This window comes from Tachyglossus aculeatus, chromosome 9 (assembly GCF_015852505.1).
Source record: "Tachyglossus aculeatus isolate mTacAcu1 chromosome 9, mTacAcu1.pri, whole genome shotgun sequence".
Classification (NCBI taxonomy): domain Eukaryota; kingdom Metazoa; phylum Chordata; class Mammalia; order Monotremata; family Tachyglossidae; genus Tachyglossus; species Tachyglossus aculeatus.
This window is the reverse complement of record NC_052074.1, coordinates 57,000,931-57,017,993: the sequence shown is the minus strand read 5'-3', so window position 1 is coordinate 57,017,993 and position 17,063 is coordinate 57,000,931. Positions and strand designations below refer to the sequence as shown.

General features: G+C 42.5%; 2 protein-coding genes across 5 annotated transcripts in view; both read left to right on the top strand.

The window, feature by feature from the left end:
• The window catches only part of CHN1 (chimerin 1), a 147,749-nt gene extending 136,505 nt beyond the window's left edge, over positions 1-11,244 (top strand). For both annotated transcript variants that reach the window (XM_038751095.1, XM_038751096.1), the window contains 2 exons: positions 7,424-7,529; positions 10,451-11,244. In XM_038751095.1, coding sequence (XP_038607023.1) covers positions 7,424-7,529; positions 10,451-10,622 — 278 coding nt within the window. In that variant the 3' untranslated portion in view covers positions 10,623-11,244. The remainder of the gene's footprint in view (positions 1-7,423; positions 7,530-10,450) is intronic.
• A 90-nt stretch (positions 11,245-11,334) lies between these two features.
• The window catches only part of CHRNA1 (cholinergic receptor nicotinic alpha 1 subunit), a 47,835-nt gene continuing 42,106 nt past the window's right edge, over positions 11,335-17,063 (top strand). For 2 of the 3 annotated variants that reach the window (XM_038751094.1, XM_038751092.1), the window contains exons 1-4: positions 11,335-11,401; positions 12,592-13,083; positions 15,432-15,539; positions 16,036-16,109. The gene's annotated coding sequence lies outside the window, so the exon portion shown is untranslated. Of the gene's footprint in view, positions 11,402-12,591; positions 13,084-15,431; positions 15,540-16,023; positions 16,110-17,063 lie in introns of those variants that run through there. The other variant, XM_038751093.1, reaches the window with a different exon arrangement.

Genomic DNA, 17,063 nt, shown 5'->3' with positions numbered 1-17,063 from the left:
GCTTTTGTGGAGGATTTCTGAGGTTTAGTCACATTCAGTGGTGAATTCTTGCCTTTGTGCTGGAGCCGAGAGAAGGGACTTGTAAACTGGGACGTTACTTTCTTTGCTTTTCCTGGGTCCTTAAGTTAGACTGCGTGAACCACTCTGGGCTCATTCACTAAATAATTTACTCCTCTTGTGGCAACTTTGGCAGAGCTACTCAGTGAGGGAGTTGGCATCCAAACTAGGCATCACCCCTGCAAGCCCACCCCTCCCTGTAGGCTCTAGAAATGGCACTAGAAGCCAAAGAGGGGGAAGGTGACTGAAAAGCAAGTGAGAATAGATCAGACTTCAAGTCCACTTCTTTGGAGTGTGCATGGGTAGGATTTATGCCGTCTGTATATGTTGCCAACTTGTACTTCCCAAGCGCTTAGTACAGTGCTCTGCACACAGTAAGTGCTCAATAAATACGATTGAATGGCTGAATGAATGAATGAATTTATGCCCCTGCTTGTTGGCATGAAGAAGATGGTGATACTAAGAGGAGGAGACCTAGCACATATTCAGTCAGTCAGTCCTCTTGAGTACTTTACCGTGTTCCAAGCGCTTGGGAAAGTACAATATAACAGAGCTGGTAGGACATGTTCCGTGCCCACAATGAGCTTTCAGTGTAGAGAGACAGACATTAATATAAATAAATAAATTACGGATATGTACATCAATACTGTGGGGCCAAGAGATGGGTGAATTTAAAGGGTGCAAATCCAAGTGTAAGGGTGATGCAGAAACGGGTGGGGAAAAACATTCCAGTTTTTCCCTGAAGGATCTCCATATTTCCCCGTTGCATTTGTGATTCATTGGACTGCCTTGAGTGAGTCAGTGGCAATCTTTGGGAATAGAAGCTGGGCCGCTAAGAGTTTTAGGGGATTCTGGATGCTGCTGATGGAAATGAATATTTAAGATTAGAAAGCCTTGCTCCTTTTTCTCTGTTCTGTTCCTCTGACTCATCCTTTGAGGTTGGATTAGTCATTTTCTCCCCTCTCTTGTCTCTTTCAGTAAAGGGTGAGTATTTATTTGTGTAGGACTCTGAGCTGAAACTTTGTATAAGCTAATCTGTAGAGGACAGAAATGTGTCCCTGTTGGGAAATGTCTGAACCAAGAGACTCATTTTAGTGCTCTGGGAAAAACAAAATTCCATGTTTTCTGGGTTGTATTATTGTTATCAGTAAATATTTGGTGTCATTTTTAGTCCTTACTAGTTATTTGCAGTTATTTCAGTGGTGGAAGGCACTAGCAAAAACCTGGGAAACATTCATGAAATTTCAAAGTCATTGTCCCTGTGTTTCTCACATTCTGAGGTTTTTCTCTCCTTTTGGCTGTATTAATTCTACAGTTCCTTCCTAGGTAAGATAATCAATCTCTGGTTTTCATTGAGAAATTATTGTGTGCAGAGCACTGTACTAAGCTCTTAGGAAAGTACAAAACAATGGAGGTGATAGACATGATCCCTGCCTTCAGGGAACTTAGTCTTGCCTCTCCCTTCCTTCACAGACCTAGTCCAGTGTTGGCTTTGTCCTTTGCCATTGGATTGGGACTAATCCTCTGTAGTTGGCTTTTCTTTGTCTCTCTTCCAACCTTCCTGTTCTGTCCTTGCTCTGTGTATCTACTGTGCTCCTCTGTGCATGAATTGCTTCAGACTTTGCTCTTCATTGTCATCTGACTCTGTTTCCCTCCTAGTTCATGCCCCTCCATCTTTCTCCTTCGCTTCCTGCTCTCCATCTTCTCCTGTGTCTTTCTCAGTGTTTTCTTGTATGTCTTTTCTCTGTGTCTCTTTCCCCTGCTTTCTGGGTCATTCTCTTTTTCTTGCGTGTTTCCCTGTAGTGTTTGATGACTTTTGGGGGTTCCTCTTCCTGCTGGATTGAGTCTACTTGTCATCCCTTTTCCTATCTCTGTTCTCTGTCCCCAGACACTTTCCGCCTTACTTGTTCCTTGTTCCTTCCTGCTCTCCTTCCCACCTGACAGAAGTACCCATTTTCCCATTTTTTTTTGTTTTTTTTCCTCCCTTGATTTCCCTCAGCCTGTTTTGCCTCTCCTGGGTATTTCCCCAGCTCAGTTAAACTCATTCCATTTGCCCTGGATGCTTCTTTCTTCCCTCCTGAGTCCCTTTCTCTGCCCCCGTTCCATTTCTCTCTCACCCCCACCCCAAAACAGCCCAACTTGTTCTCGGCCCAGGTTACCTTCATCTTTTTCTCTGTCTTCCTCCCTAAGCTTTCTATAATTGGATTACCTGCTCCCTCACACCTCATTTTCCTGCCTGGGCTTCTCATCCTTCCCTGTAGGATCTACTTCATTTCTCCTGGCATTGGTGTATTTTATCTTGGCTTTCCTTCTCGCCCAGCCACCCCCTCTGTTCCTCCTGACTCTGCTTTATGTCTCCATGTCATTTTGCTTTCTCCGTCACAGTGGTTTTTCATGTCTAAATCACAGTCCTTGCTCCTTTTCTCTGACCCCTGCTTTCAGCCCACACAAGTACAAATCAACTTCCCTCCCGGCTCAGTTCCCAGCCCACAAATACCCCAGATCACCTTCTTTCCCTCCCACTCCCTGCTGCTCCTGCATCTGTGCGTCTGTAGTGCAGGCAAAGACAAAGACCTCCCCACTGTTTTGTTCTAGATGACTGGTAATAACAATCATAGTGGTAGAAATCAGAGAAAGGAAGAAGGAAATTCAGTCAAAGACCTGCCCGTCTCCCAAAATGTTTTATCAGATCCCTGCAAGTTTTTGTGAGGAAGTGAGATTGAGCAGTTGATAATTCAGAAATATTGTACATTTCTTGGAAAACCTAAACAAAGCTATGTATGCAGTTTTTCATCCTTCTTAATCAGTTGTAAGATAAAATTATTCAGGTGTCTATGATCAAGAATCAGCATGGCCTAGTAGAAAGAAAACAGGATTGGCACTCTGCAGACCTAAATTTTAATCCTGGCTCCTCCACTTGCCTGTTATGTGACCTTCTCTGGGCTTCAGTCTCCTCATCTGCAATATTGGGATTAAATGCCTTTTCTCCTGTTTTTTAATGGTATTTAAGTGCTTTCTATTAGATGCAAGCTAATAGGTTTGGACCCAGTCCATGTCCCACATGGAGCTCACAGTCTTACTCCCCATTTTACAGATTTGGTAACTGAGGCACAGAGAAGTTAAGTGACTTTCCCAAGCTCTCACAACAGGCAAGTGGTAGGACTGGGATTAGAACCCTGGTCCTTCTGACTCTATCCACTGGGAAATACTGCTTTTCTCTCTCACATTGTGAGTTCCATGTGGGACAGGATTGTATTGTATCCATCCCAGTTCTTAGCCCAGTGCTTTCATTCATTCATTCAATCGTATTTATTGAGCACTTACTGTGTGCAGAGCGCAATGCTTGGCACATTAAGTGCTACAAAAAGCCACTGTTATTATTAATAATAATAATAATAAGTAAATATTATTAATAATTGATAATAATAAACTGCTGTCCAGTGCTCTGCTTCTTGGGAGCAGAAATACAAATTGCATTTTGCTGCAAATCATGCAATTTTGATTAAGAAAAATGGTAAGCTTGTCATCAAAATATGAGGAGGTGGTCTTCCTGGAGACCTGGGCTGAGCAAAGGTGGGAGACTTGCCCTAAACACAATGAGGTGAAAACAGTGGATCCGCCCATTATCTAGAAATCTGATGGGGGTAACATTCACAATCACTTCCACAGAATTGGCCCCTGGGCTCATTGTCAGATGATAGAGGGAGTTGTTACAGACTCTTTTTGTTGTAATTTTGCCGTGTAAATCTGAAAAACATTAGGATGGGTCAGTGCAAATAGGATATTTTTGCCTTGAGATGGCATCTTCTCAAATGACTTTTAATTAGCCTAGGAGACCACCCAGTCAACAGCTGCCATTTGAGGTGGCTGCCAGACATACCAGTCTTACGCAGTGTTGCAGGCACTGCAGGGTGGGAAAGGAGGTGGAAAAGGGTGAAATAGTCTTTGTCAATCAAGCTGATGCACTGCTGTTCCTGAGAATATTCCAGGGACAGAATAGCTGTGGGGAGTTTCAGAAATGTAAATATGTATAGCTCAGTCCACACTAACTTGGGTTGATTGGAGTTTGGGGGGCTTTTTATGGTGTTTGTTAAGCCCTTACTTTGTGCCAGGCACTGTGCTAAATGCTGGGGTAAATAAAAGATAATCAGGTTGGTTACTGCCCGTGTCCCACATAATAATCATGATGATGATGGTATTTAAGAGCTTATTATGTGTCAAGCACTGTTCTAAGCGTCGGGATAGATACAAGTAAATTGGGTTGGACACAGTCCCTGTCCCACATGGGGCTCACAGTCTTAATCTCCATTTTACAAATGAGGAAACTGAGGCACAGAGAACTGAAGTGACTTGCCCAAGGTGTCTCAACAGACATGTAGCGAAACCAAATTTAGAGCCCAGGTCTTCTGACTGCCAGGCTTGTGCTCTCTCTGCTAGGCCACACTGCTTCATCACTTGCCCTGGAAAGATTCAGGCCGAGTTGAAAATTGTCTACCGTAAAATGATCTGAAAAAAAAATCAAGTTGGACTTGGACAGACCTGGTCCTCAGTTATAAAGAATCAACAGATGTTTTTATACAGTGTGTCTTGTACGTCATTTCTTCCTACCACTCAGCTGTGCCTTGTACCTTATTTCCTACTACAACCCAGCCTTCACACTTTGCCGGTGTAACACCAGTCTGCTCACTGTACCTCAGTCTCATCTACCTCGCCACCGACCCCTTACCCGTGTCCTCCCTGAGGCTTGGAACTCCCTCCCCCTTCATATCCAACAGACCACCACCCTCCCCACCTTCAAAGCATTATTAAAACCATGTCTCCAAAATCTTTCCCTGACTTAAGCCCTTATCTCCTGTCCTCCCCCTCCCTTTCCCTCTTGCATCACCTATGCACTTGGTTTGGTACCCTCGATGCCCTTGTTCATCACTCCCTCCCTCAACACTCAGAATTTATGTACATGTTCATTCATTCAATCATATGTACTGAGCTTACTGTGTGCAGCGCACTGTACTAAGTGCTTGGGAGAGTACATTACAACAATAAACAGTCCCATTCCTCTGTCTCCCCCTCTAGATTGTAAGCTCCTTGTGGGCGTGGAACGTGTCTACCGACTCTCCCAAGCAGAGTTAGTACTCAGCACTCATCATCATCATCAATCGTATTTATTGAGCGCTTACTATGTGCAGAGCACTGTACTAAGCGCTTGGGAAGTACACATTGGCAACATATAGAGACAGTCCCTACCCAACAATGGGCTCACAGCCCTTCCCCACAGCACCTGTATATATGTATATATGTTTGCACATATTTTTTACTCTATTAATTTATTTTATTTGTACATATCTATTCTATTTATTTTATTTTGTTAGTATGTTTGGTTCTGTTCTCTGTCTCCCCCTTTTAGACTGTGAGCCCACTGTTGGGTAGGGACTGTCTCTATATGTTGCCAATTTGTACTTCCCAAGCGCTTAGTACAGTGCTCTGCACATAGTAAGCGCTCAATAAATGCGATTGATGATGATGATAAAACAGTAAGTGCTCAGTAAATATCATTGATTGATTGATTCGGTTTCTCTCAGGATAGAGGTGACTATAACCTTTCCCTAAAAGTATTTTTACCCCACTATTTGAATTTAGTATTAGGACCTGCATTTCAGTATTACTCTAGAGAATAAGTCACAGTCTCTAAACTACTATCAACAACGAAACTTAGGCCACGCACAGAGCTAGCTATAACGGTCAGCAAACCCAATTTAAAGGTCCGTGCCCTGGGGGACCCACCAGAAAAGCCTCTGGTCAAGGAAAAATCAATCAGCACATCTTCTCCCATTCCCCCCACACCCTCCAAAAAAAAAAAATCTAGAATCAACTCCAGCTATCTAGGCCAGGGCCTCTGATTTGGATGTTGCCGAGATTTTCGAAAAAACTTTCGTGCACTGGATCTCTTAATTCTGTTTCTGTAGTAGCACCATCTTGTGGCTCTTGGTCAGTGTTATGTCGTTCCTTGTGGAAATTTGGGGGAACTAAATTCATAGATGTTAATATATTTTAAAAGTTCCGAAAGTTACCTCGAGCTACCATATGAAAACCAAACTCTAGTAAATTGATAACATTTTGAGAGACATATATGTTATATTCTGAAAAGATTTAACAGTTGAATTTGATTTGGTGATACTGAATTCCACTTCAGTGGGTTGTTGCTTTATTTTCTTTGGTACCTAAGTGCTTCCTATGTGTCAGGCACTGTACTAAGTGCTGAAGTCAATAATCAGGTTAGACACAGTCCACATCCCACATGGGACTCACATTTTTACTCCCTATTTTACAAATGACGTATTTGAGGCACAAAGAAATTAAGTGACCTTCCCAAGGTTACACAGCAGAAGAGTGGCAGTCCTAGGATTGGAAACCAGATTCTTCTAACTCCCAGGGCCATGCTCTATCCGCTAGACCGCACCACTTCTGTGGGTTAGTAGGCTTAAAGAGTATAGCGGTTACAGGTCCTTGCATTATTTGTTATATCATGACAAAATGCTCTGCAAGCAAGGATATTTTCATTTAAAAAATTACAGATATTAATAGCAAATGTCATTTTCTGAAGTGCAGGAATACAGTGAACTGTGCTGCTGCTCCCAGTTGAGAAATTCCAGACCTATGATTTGGCAAAGTAAGCTCTGGTATAAAATAATAGACTTGGTGCTCTTCTTCGCAAAACAAATTCATTCATTTATTCAGTCGTATTTATTGAGCGCATACTGTGTGCAGAACACTGTACTAAGCTCTTGGAAAGTACAATTCGGCAACAAATAGACAATCCCTACCCAACCCACTAAGGGAGTTTACTTTTACATTTTGGTGATAAGCTTTGGATACGAATTGCAAAACTGTGATAGCTTTTTTAGTAGAGATTCCAGTTGTTCTCCAACATCCATTTCTTTTAAACTTATGTCTCCGTGGTTTTGTCTCATATGCCTACCCAAAAATATCCATTCTGCACAGCATTTTGTTGGCTCGCCTCGTTCGTCTTTCCCCTCTATTGCCACATGAGGTTTGGCTCCCAGTTAGTGTTGCATCAGAAAGGTCCAAAGCCATCACTGTCTCTTAGTTTTCTTTATGGTCTGAATGATGTGGGTATTTAGAGGCACATGTAGATATCTGTCTGGATCATCCAAGGCTTCATTGAAACTGAAATTCACTTTCTGAAGCTGAAGAACTGAACCACTTTATAAGCAGTCACCCAGCCTGAGTGTGCCCAGTGAATGTGCTCAGTGGTTTTAAAAGTTAATTACCAAAGAAAGATAAAACTGACCCCTGGGACTAGCCACTGAGAGTGTTTCTCTGTCTTATGTCTGGCTTGGTCTTTCAGAGACTATGGATCCTGATGAACAGTTGGAAACCCTTCATGAAGCTCTGAAGCTGCTGCCTCCTGCACACTGTGAAACCCTCAGATATCTCATGGCACATTTAAAGAGGTAAGGGATATATTTTGAACATCTGGCATGAGCTGCATCCAAGCCAAATAAAATAACAGAGCAGTACAGCTGTCCCAAATGCCGTCTTGGGGAGATCTGTCACGTACATCTCTGCAGGGCATGTATTGAAAAACAGGCCTGTGACTTCGAAGATAAAAACTCTGGACTTTGGAAGTGAAGGAATCTACTCTTTAGAGGTGTCAACTGGAGAAGAGCAGCAGTAGAAAATTGGAAATGGTACCGTCATCTGTAAGTTGTTGAACTTAAATTTAGTTGGTAACATCAGAAGGTTTTACCATTAAGATGGTCCATAGGCCTAAGAAAAGTCAGGAATCTTCATTCAGATAAATGCCTGCGCCATAGTTTAGTACCATCAGAGCTGTCAAATTCTATGAAACTAAGGATTGACAGGAATAGAGTTTTGGCCTTTGCCTTTTGAAAGATTCCAAGTAATTAGTCATATAAGCAGGTTTTCACTTTGGCAATAGACTCGAAGGTTATTGGCCCAACCCTAAAAGTGTTCAAATGAAGGAAAATTGTAATTATTATTTTTTCCTTCCTGTGAAAACTGACGGGGGAAAGTCATTTCAAAGAAGTATAGCCACAGGGAGGTGAACTGCTAATAAAATTGAATTCCAGTATAAAACCCCCACCAAAACCTAAGAGAAATGTGAGTTTGATTACTGCCCAGATTTGTTTTGAAAGTGCAGTATTTATATTGGGGATCATCCATCCAGACCTGGCTTTCGCCCTATTCACACACATACGTATGCTCCCAATAATTTCATTGGAAAGTGAAGAACGTATTGCCTATAGAAACAGGAGCAAAGCAGCTTAAACATTGCTCTGAATTTGAAGATTGTCTATTACCCTAATGTTTAGGTGTTAGAAACAGATCGTGATTAAATAATTTCATGTTCCTCCATGAAAATTGGCTGTGCGGAAAATTTGCGTGATCTAAGTAAAGAAGGTTAGGGGTGAGAAGGGAGAAGGAGGAGGATAGAGGAGAACTCCAATTACATTTTAAGTTCCTTTTTTATTATATTCATTGATATGAGCGAGAGTAATATTGCCAAATTCCATTTCCCAGGCTTTCTGTCAACTGAGGCACAAGAGTGTGTGAAGTCAGAAAGTTATATGGTCAATCAAAAAAGGATATCAAATCTTGACAGCCAGAGGGGGTTTACTGCCAATAAGAGATGAAATTGCCCAGCAGTGTGAGCACTTAAAGGCTTCTGTAACTCATGATTATTTTCCCAGTGATGGATATTTAGTCTTATCTGGCAGCTCATGTTTTCTCCCTTTAAACGAAAATGCACATTGAAACCTGCATGTACTGTGTGCACAACTTTGTAAATGTGAAATCTGATGTTGTTTTATATAGTTGTGGATAAATATACGAAAGCAGAGGAGCAGACTTTCAAAATGCAGCTTTAAAATTACTGCTGTAGCAGAAAAAGGAATGTGTCTAGCAGTGTTGCTTAAGCGTTACTCTGAGAATATTTTCAGCCTCATGGGCACACTCTTTAAAACTAGATCTCTTCTTAAACCTGAGGAGCAGAATTCAGAAAATTCTGTGTGAGAAACAGGGCCTGGGCTTGTGCCAAGAAGCCTGAGGTAGAATTGAAGTCATCAGAATAACGCACCTGAATGAGGAAAGTGTGCCTTTTGAAGATCATTTTTCTATAGAAAAATCTTTGTGCCCGTGGAAAGCCAAGCTAGGAGCCAGGCTCTTTGTTGTCAGTGGAGTTTGCGTTGAGCAGATTAACGATTTTGAAGTTGGGCCCTGCCTCTCATTCCGTCCCCACAACCCTGAGAGCAGCACACGGGCCTTACTAAGAGACAGTGTCCCAGGCCTTCCCCAAACCCACAGCTGCCCTGGGCATCAGTAAAGTGCGCCGTTGGCCCAGTTTGGGCATGAGAGATTTGGGGAGGGTGGGAACTCCAGGCCGAGGAAACGGGAGAGCTCAGAGTCAGGTAAGGTTAGATAGAAGGTCACCCCCAGCCAGTACTTGTGAAACGAGAAGAAACCTGGTTATGGCTAGACATCATGCCTAGTGCCCAAACTGACCTGTAGGCAAAATCCCAAGGTGCTGCTTGCCCTGTAGCTATGCTCATTTGTGACGTAGCACTATATTGCCCTCAAGGCCTTTATTATCGGATTCCTTTAGTCTGAGGTCGAAAGGTGTTCCAACCCTCAGCCCATTTGGACACTGAGGGTTCCTTTCCCCAAGCATTCTGTGGGCCAAAGTTTCCCCACCTCCCATCCCGCAGAAGAATCCTTCTGGGTCCACATGGGGCTAGTTGATAGAGGATATTTGGTTTTGTTCTCTGTCTCCCCCTTTTCGACTGTGAGCCCACTGTTGGGTAGGGACTGTCTCTATATGTTGCCCACTTGTACTTCCCAAGCGCTTAGTACAGTGCTCTGCACACAGTAAGCGCTCAATAAATGCGATTGATGATGATGATATTGGAGGGCCAAGAGAACCCATGTTATACTGAGATCTGGCCCCTAGAAAATATGATTTTAGAGCACTGGCTTGTCAAAGACGACCCAATATCCAGGTCCCAGTTAGTAGCTGACCAGTGAGTCAGTGCTGGGGACTTTGTCAGCCCCAGTAAGATTCAGGTGGATTCCATAAACCTTTTTAAGCCCCAGCTATGTGGCCAGCTTTTTCTAGCTCAGTGAGAATGCTCAAGGAGTCATTTGAAAGGTAACGTCTTTCTTTAGTTTAACTTAGTTGAAGTGAAATTGGCACTTTGATACCAAAGGGAAATCCAGAAGAAAGACCAAACAGAGGTGACGAAGTGGGCTTCTGTCATTGGCACAAAAGGACTTTTGACTATTCAGCCATCTCCCAGGAAGGAAGTAATTGCTTCAAATGAGAAAACAAAAATGGGAAACTGTTTTTATTTTTCAGGGTGACCCTTCATGAAAAGGAAAATCTCATGAATGCAGAGAACCTTGGGATAGTTTTTGGACCGACTCTCATGAGATCCCCGGAACTAGATGCGATGGCAGCACTCAATGACATACGGTATCAGAGACTGGTGGTGGAGATGCTTATCAAAAATGAAGACATTTTATTTTGAGTTTTTCATTTAAAATAAGAGTCAACAGTGATGTTCTACAGATGAAGGAATGTTTTACAGTAATTTAATTGGCTCTTGTAGCTGAATTATTTCTTGGTTAGCGCTTTGGGCATATACCGGATAAAATGAAGGAAGTTTATGTCGTTTCAGTAGTACCACTCAGCTGACATTGTAAAGCAAGTAACACATACTTTCCAGTACTAGTAATCCTGGGTGTTTTATCATGTTAAAGGAAACTCAAGCTATTGCATGATCAGCTCCCTATTTGGCAAGGTATCTCTTTACTAAGGAAAACAACAAAACTTAGTGCTGCCTCTTTGTCCTGGATAGTCTGTGGTTGTAATTCAGCATGTTTCTCAACGTAAATCTATCGTAACTTTGCTTTCATGTTCTGTGTCATTGGTTTCTGATACAAAAAAAAAAAGCAAAGCATTTGGTGAAACAGTACCTCTGGCTGTTGCATTGCTGAATCCTCCTGTTATTTTCCTACTTTCCTTGGGTGATTTCTTTCTGGTTTCTCACTGTTCTTTTGTCCTATAGTAATTTGTTTCCGAGCTTCAAAATGTGTGTTCTGGATGTTACTTTGAACAGTTATCCATGCCAATAAAATTTACAACCCTGACTATTTTCTTTCATATTATTATTTGTTTTCAGTTGTAATTTTTAACTTTTATCTGGCATGCATATATTAATTTATTAAATTTTGCTTTTAGAAATCTCAAAAGAAACTTGATGAAATTATTCTTTCTTGGAGAACATATGTTCTTTGAAACATTAAGGTACCCATATTTTGTTCACTAGAAAAATCTGTACCTTTTGCATCTCTTCTTTTCTGAAAAACTTTCGGATTCTGGGAACCTTTTGTGATGAGGAGGGATCCTTGCTAGATAATCATCTTTTGGAAAATGGCAACTTCTTAGAACTCTAAAGCATAAAGTGATAGGATATTGATTTATACTACTCTGAATTTCTCACATTCCATTTCCACTTCTCTTATGGGGAATCGGGTATATTTTTCTAGCTGTAGAAAAAGCATCTGTGAATTTTCTGAGGAAATGCAGTTAGAATCAGTGCCCCACTGTGCGTTTGTGCTTTAAGATCAAAAACTTACTTATCCAGAGCTGCTTCTCTCACCTTCCTCTTGAACCTGTTTCTGGGGGAAGTGCAAAACATGTAGACATATATGATTTTTCTTTAGCATTCTGAGAATCACAGGAAATTCACACTTCAGATGTCTTAAGAATTTCTCAAGGAAATGTAAACTGCCAGGAATTCAGCATTTTTGTAAATGGTCCATCTAGGGAGCAGTGGAGAAATGATTACTTTTACAGCATTCAGAAAGGCTCATTACTATTCCCTCCTTCCCACACTGCCTAATTCAGCAAAACAATGGCATCTTAGTCGACTGAATAAGTCCAAAGCCATTGAGGTTCAATTTCCAGTCGAAAAACACAGATAACTGAATCAAGAGGAAGCTTGAAACAAGTGATGGGTACTTCAGGGGCTACAGAAGACACTGTCCACAGCGATTCCTGACATTCTGAGAGAAGCAGCGTGGCTCAGTGGAAAAGAGCCCGGGCTTTGGAGTCAGAGGTCATGGGTTCAAATCCCGGCTCCGCCACATGTCTGCTGTGTGACCTTGGGCAAGTCACTTAACTTCTCTGAGCCTCAGTTACCTCATCTGTAAAATGGGGATTAAGACTGTGGGCTCCACGAGGGACAATTTGATCACCTTGTATCCACCCCCAGCGCTTAAAACAGTGCTCTGCACATACTAAGTGCTTAACAAATGCCATTTTAAAAAAAATGACAGCCTGGGGAGAATGTATTTAGTAGTAAGGACCATTTTGTTTAAAGCCAATGTCAGCCAATTTTGCAGTTGTGAACAAATGTAGTTTAAGGTAATTTGGCATTGCTGGGGTTTCTGTGCAGCCATTACAACTCCTGAAAGAAACAAATTTGTCTCCAGGTCTTTGTGTAGAACACCACTCTGTCCATGGGACCAGCTTTAAGAAACGCTATTGTTGTCAGCCCCAGGGACACTGCAATGGGGTAGATCCAGCCTGACAAGTTCAGGAGCACTACTCATCTCAGTGCACGTAAAGGGGTGTCTGGTATGTCATGTAAAGGGGTGTCCAGTACGTTTCAGAGCCTCTGGTGGCCAATTTGTTCTCAGAACCCATTAGCGGCGTTTACCGTTGCCGTGTACAGCAGTGAGCCTGGTGCCGTTTAAAGCAGGTGACCAGACTGGCTGGTCATGCCCGGGCAGTCATTTCTGGGAACGTGCAAGCTAAGCGATATTCTTGTTCTTTTCCAGAGTTGTTGAGACGGCCTTGGTACACTCAGGCCAGGCTGGCTCCCCCAGGATGCTGGGAATTCTGCCAGTGGGCCTATGCCCACCTAGGCTTCTCTAAAGGGCTCAGAGCAAGCAAGGAGCTGCTCAGAACCAAGTAGGAGAGCGGTAAGTCAAGAACCTCTACCTCTAGACCATATCTCCAGAGGTCCGGTGGTTATGCCGGCATTTTCCAGCAGGGATGTGGACCTGGTCCATTTCTCCTGAATCACAAAAGCAACTCAACTCTAGGAAAGATCTTGATCAGTCAGTTTGAAAGCCTAGGCTGTAAGCTCAACTCTAGACCGTAAGCTCGTCTCTACACGAGCAGAGAAGCAGCGTGGCTTAGTGGATAGAGCACGGGCCAGTCAGGAGGACTTGGGTTCTAATTCCGGCTCTGCCACATGTCTGCTGTGTGACCTTGCGCAAGTCACTTCACTTCTCTGGGCCTCAGTTCCCAAAATGGGGATTAAGAGTGTGAGCCCCTTGTAGGACAGGGACTGTGTCCAACCTGATTGACTTGGATCTACCCCAGCACTTAGAACAGTGCTTGGCACATATTAAGTGCTTAACAGGTATCGTAATTATTATTATTAGACTGTAAACCCGCCTGTAAACCGTAAGCTCACTATGGGCTGAGAATGTGTGTGTTACATTGTTATATTGTACTTACCCAAGTGCTTAGTACAGTGCTCTGCATTTCCGACTTGTACTTCCCAAGCGCTTAGTACAGTGCTCTGCACACAGTAAGTGCTCAATAAATGCGATTGATTGATTAATAATCCCTCAATACAATTGATTGATTGCCATCAGCAGGAGCCCAGAGAGCTGGCGGGAGCTATAAAAGGAGCTGAAACCCCAGAGCAAACCCCGGCTCCTCTTAGAAATCCACACTTTTAAAAAAGCCACTTGCAATCATGGGAAACACATACGTTGGGCAGCTCTGATGCTGAGCGTCTCACCAGGAGGAGGAGGTCCGGGAACTCGGAACAAAAGCCTCTCAGGGTGGGGCTTGGTTCTCGGCTGGATTCCAGCTCTTTCCCTCCCGAAGTATAACTTTCCTTGTCTTCACACGTAGCTGGGTACAGCTCTCAGGAAACTAATGAGAAATCAAGGTTCTGCTCTCAGTATTTCACTTCTGTTGATGTGAGCAAGTTAATCAGGCTGACTGTAAGAAGTAGCCCTTCAAGTCAACTTGTTAGAAAATGGGATTGTGTATGGAAGAAAAAATATTTATCTTAAAAAAATCCCCAAGTCACCATAGTAACCCCCTGAATAAATATGGCTGAGAGAGAGCACGTTCATTTAAACCAAACATTGAAGTGTTAATCCCCTCGATTCCAACCTAATAATATTGACTAGCGGGTCTTTTTTTTAAAACTAAAGAAAATTTAAATGTTCTGGATATCAATATTATATGCTTGAAATCCAGGACCCTTGAAGTCTTGCATTTTTCAGTTTCCACTACTTTTGATAATATTCAGTCCAGTTACCTTTGCTAGTCAGAATTTGTATAACTTGGTTTGCTTATTTTCCTTCTAAGAAATGGTACCAATTGATTTTGGCAATTTGCCCATGAATCAGATTTTATCCAAAGTATTTAATGTTTCTGTATGTTATAATAGATATTTATTTAAGTGATTGCTACTTGCTAACCACTCTGCTGAGCACTGGATTAAATATAATATATGCAGATAGAAGACGGTACTTATCCCACATGTGGTTCACAGTCTAAGGGGGAGGAAAAACAGGTATTTATTCCCCATTTTAAAGATAAGGAAACTGAGGCACAGATAAGTTAAGTGACTTGCCCAAGGTCACACTGCAGACAAGCGGCAGAGCTGGGATTGGAATCCAGGTCTCCCAACTCCCAGACCCATGGTCTTCCCACTGGGCCATTCTGCTTCTCATTGAGCATAGCTTTACAAGAGTTTGGATCAATTGTTAGAGAAGCAGTTGCTCATATGGGGTTGTAGAGGGAAAGTTAAGGATGTAAAAGGAAAATTTAGGAATGCTCAAAAGTCCAGTCCTAACCAATAAAATGAATGACCACATTGTACTGTTCCTCCATGTGTCTGTTGCCACTATCAAAATAGAGCACTGCACTGGATGAACTGATGATCTGGCCCAGTAAAGTACATGCTTTAGTCTACGTTGAGTGTCAGCTGGTAAGGTAGTAATAATAGTAATTATGTTATTCGTCCTCGGACTCTCAGGCCCGTACTCTTTCCACCAGGCCATGCTGCTTCCCAAAAAAGATGTTTAGGAATGCAGGGGTTTAGGGTGATTTAGGAGTGCAATTGATTTTGGCAATTTTTTCATTAGTCAGATTTAGGATTCATCACCCTAAATCACCAAAGTCAAAGTTGGTTTGTCGGCCAAGACTTGCTGATCAGGTGGAGGATAAGATGGGTGGGCAAGAACAAGTGGAGCATGTTTTCTTAAGCACAACCCTTCGATGCACTTTCTTTCATCAGCATTTTTAGATTGACCTTAATGACTCGAAGCAGCAGGGCTAGAGAAACCCTCAGAGCCAAGAGGGAGCCATTTCCAGTAGGGTCCGGGATGGACAAAGTCACCTAATGGTAAGTGTTTTGAATCTTCAATGAGTTTTGAAATCTCGGGGGGCTGGGTGGCAAATTTTTTTGCCTCCTATCACAGACAGCCTTAGGGCCAGCCCTCTGCTAGCTTTCCTCTGAGGCAGTTAGCCACAGCAAACTCAGCTGACAGTTGTTTTTCTGAACCCAGTTACAGAGTTGAGCTGTGGGCCCTTTAAGCTTTCTTGGAAACTTCTGTGCTGAATATACATTGGCCTGAGTTCTTGCTTATGTATAGAGAACATGAGCAAGCCACATATAGAGTTGGCAGCACAAAAGGGAGTGAACCAAGATTTCCTGACGAAAGGTATCTTATCAAAACAGGAGCCAGATGTTGTTTTTTGTAGAGAAGCCTCTCCACTTTAGAACAAAGATATTCTGTGGACATAGGCTCTGCAATCAGAGAGTCATTTGTCCCAAGCCTTCCAAAGTTGCCTAGAGACATTGGAGAGCAACTGATGACCCTACCTATGCCTACCTCTAGATCAGAAACACCATGTTGAGCAAAGCCTCCTGGAAGATGGCAACATCTGAAATGAAGAATGAAAATGGCACCAGGTATTGTGGGTAATAATAATAATAATAATAATAGCATTTGTTAAGCACTTACTATGTGCAAAGCACTGTTCTAAGCGCTGGGGGGATACAAGGTGATCAGCTTGTCCCACGTGGGGTTCACAGTCTTCGTCCCCATTTTACAGATGAGGTAGTTACGGCAACAGCGCACTAAGGGGTAATGCTTATTTGCAAACCCCAGTGAATGGGGTAGGGAACATGTTTACCAACTCTGCACTTAGTTCAGAGCTCTGCACACAGTAAGCATTCAGTAAATATTAATTGACAAAGTACTGGCCACACAGATACTGATTAAAACTCTTGTAAGGGGGGCATGGGGTGTTTACGTATGTATAAGTGTAAGTTGCTAGTTGTGAGTACGGACTGTGTCTACCAACTCTGTATATGTACTCTCCCGAGTGCTTAATACAGTGCACTATGTAGAGTGTTTAATAAATATAATTGGCTGATTTGGGGGAAGAGGGAGGAGTAAGTGTAGTGCTAGGTGATGGTCTTGTAACATTTAACCTGACAGCCAGTAGCTAAAATAGGGAGCAAAGTCATGAGCATTGTTTTTAGTTTTCCCCCCTACCAGATGATCAACTCCATGAGGGCAGGGATGTTATCTACGAACTTCATTGTACTCTCCAAGTGCTTAACAGAGTGCTCTGCACAAAGTAGACCCTCAAGAAATACTCTTGATAAATGTGTTGGGAAAACAGTTCATGATTTTTTTTTCCATTTGGAACTTTCTCTTTTAGCATGAAACAAAAGCAGAAGAAGGGAGAGATGGACTGCTGACCTAGTTTTTCGGCTCTCTGAGCCCTCTGAAATAGTTTGAATATGACTGTAATTACTTCAGAGCAGGAAACATGAGCATGGGAACCTAGCAATCTTGGGATGGATTTTTCTAGTCCAACAAAATTGCTGCTTAGCTCCTCACCCCAATGATGGTGC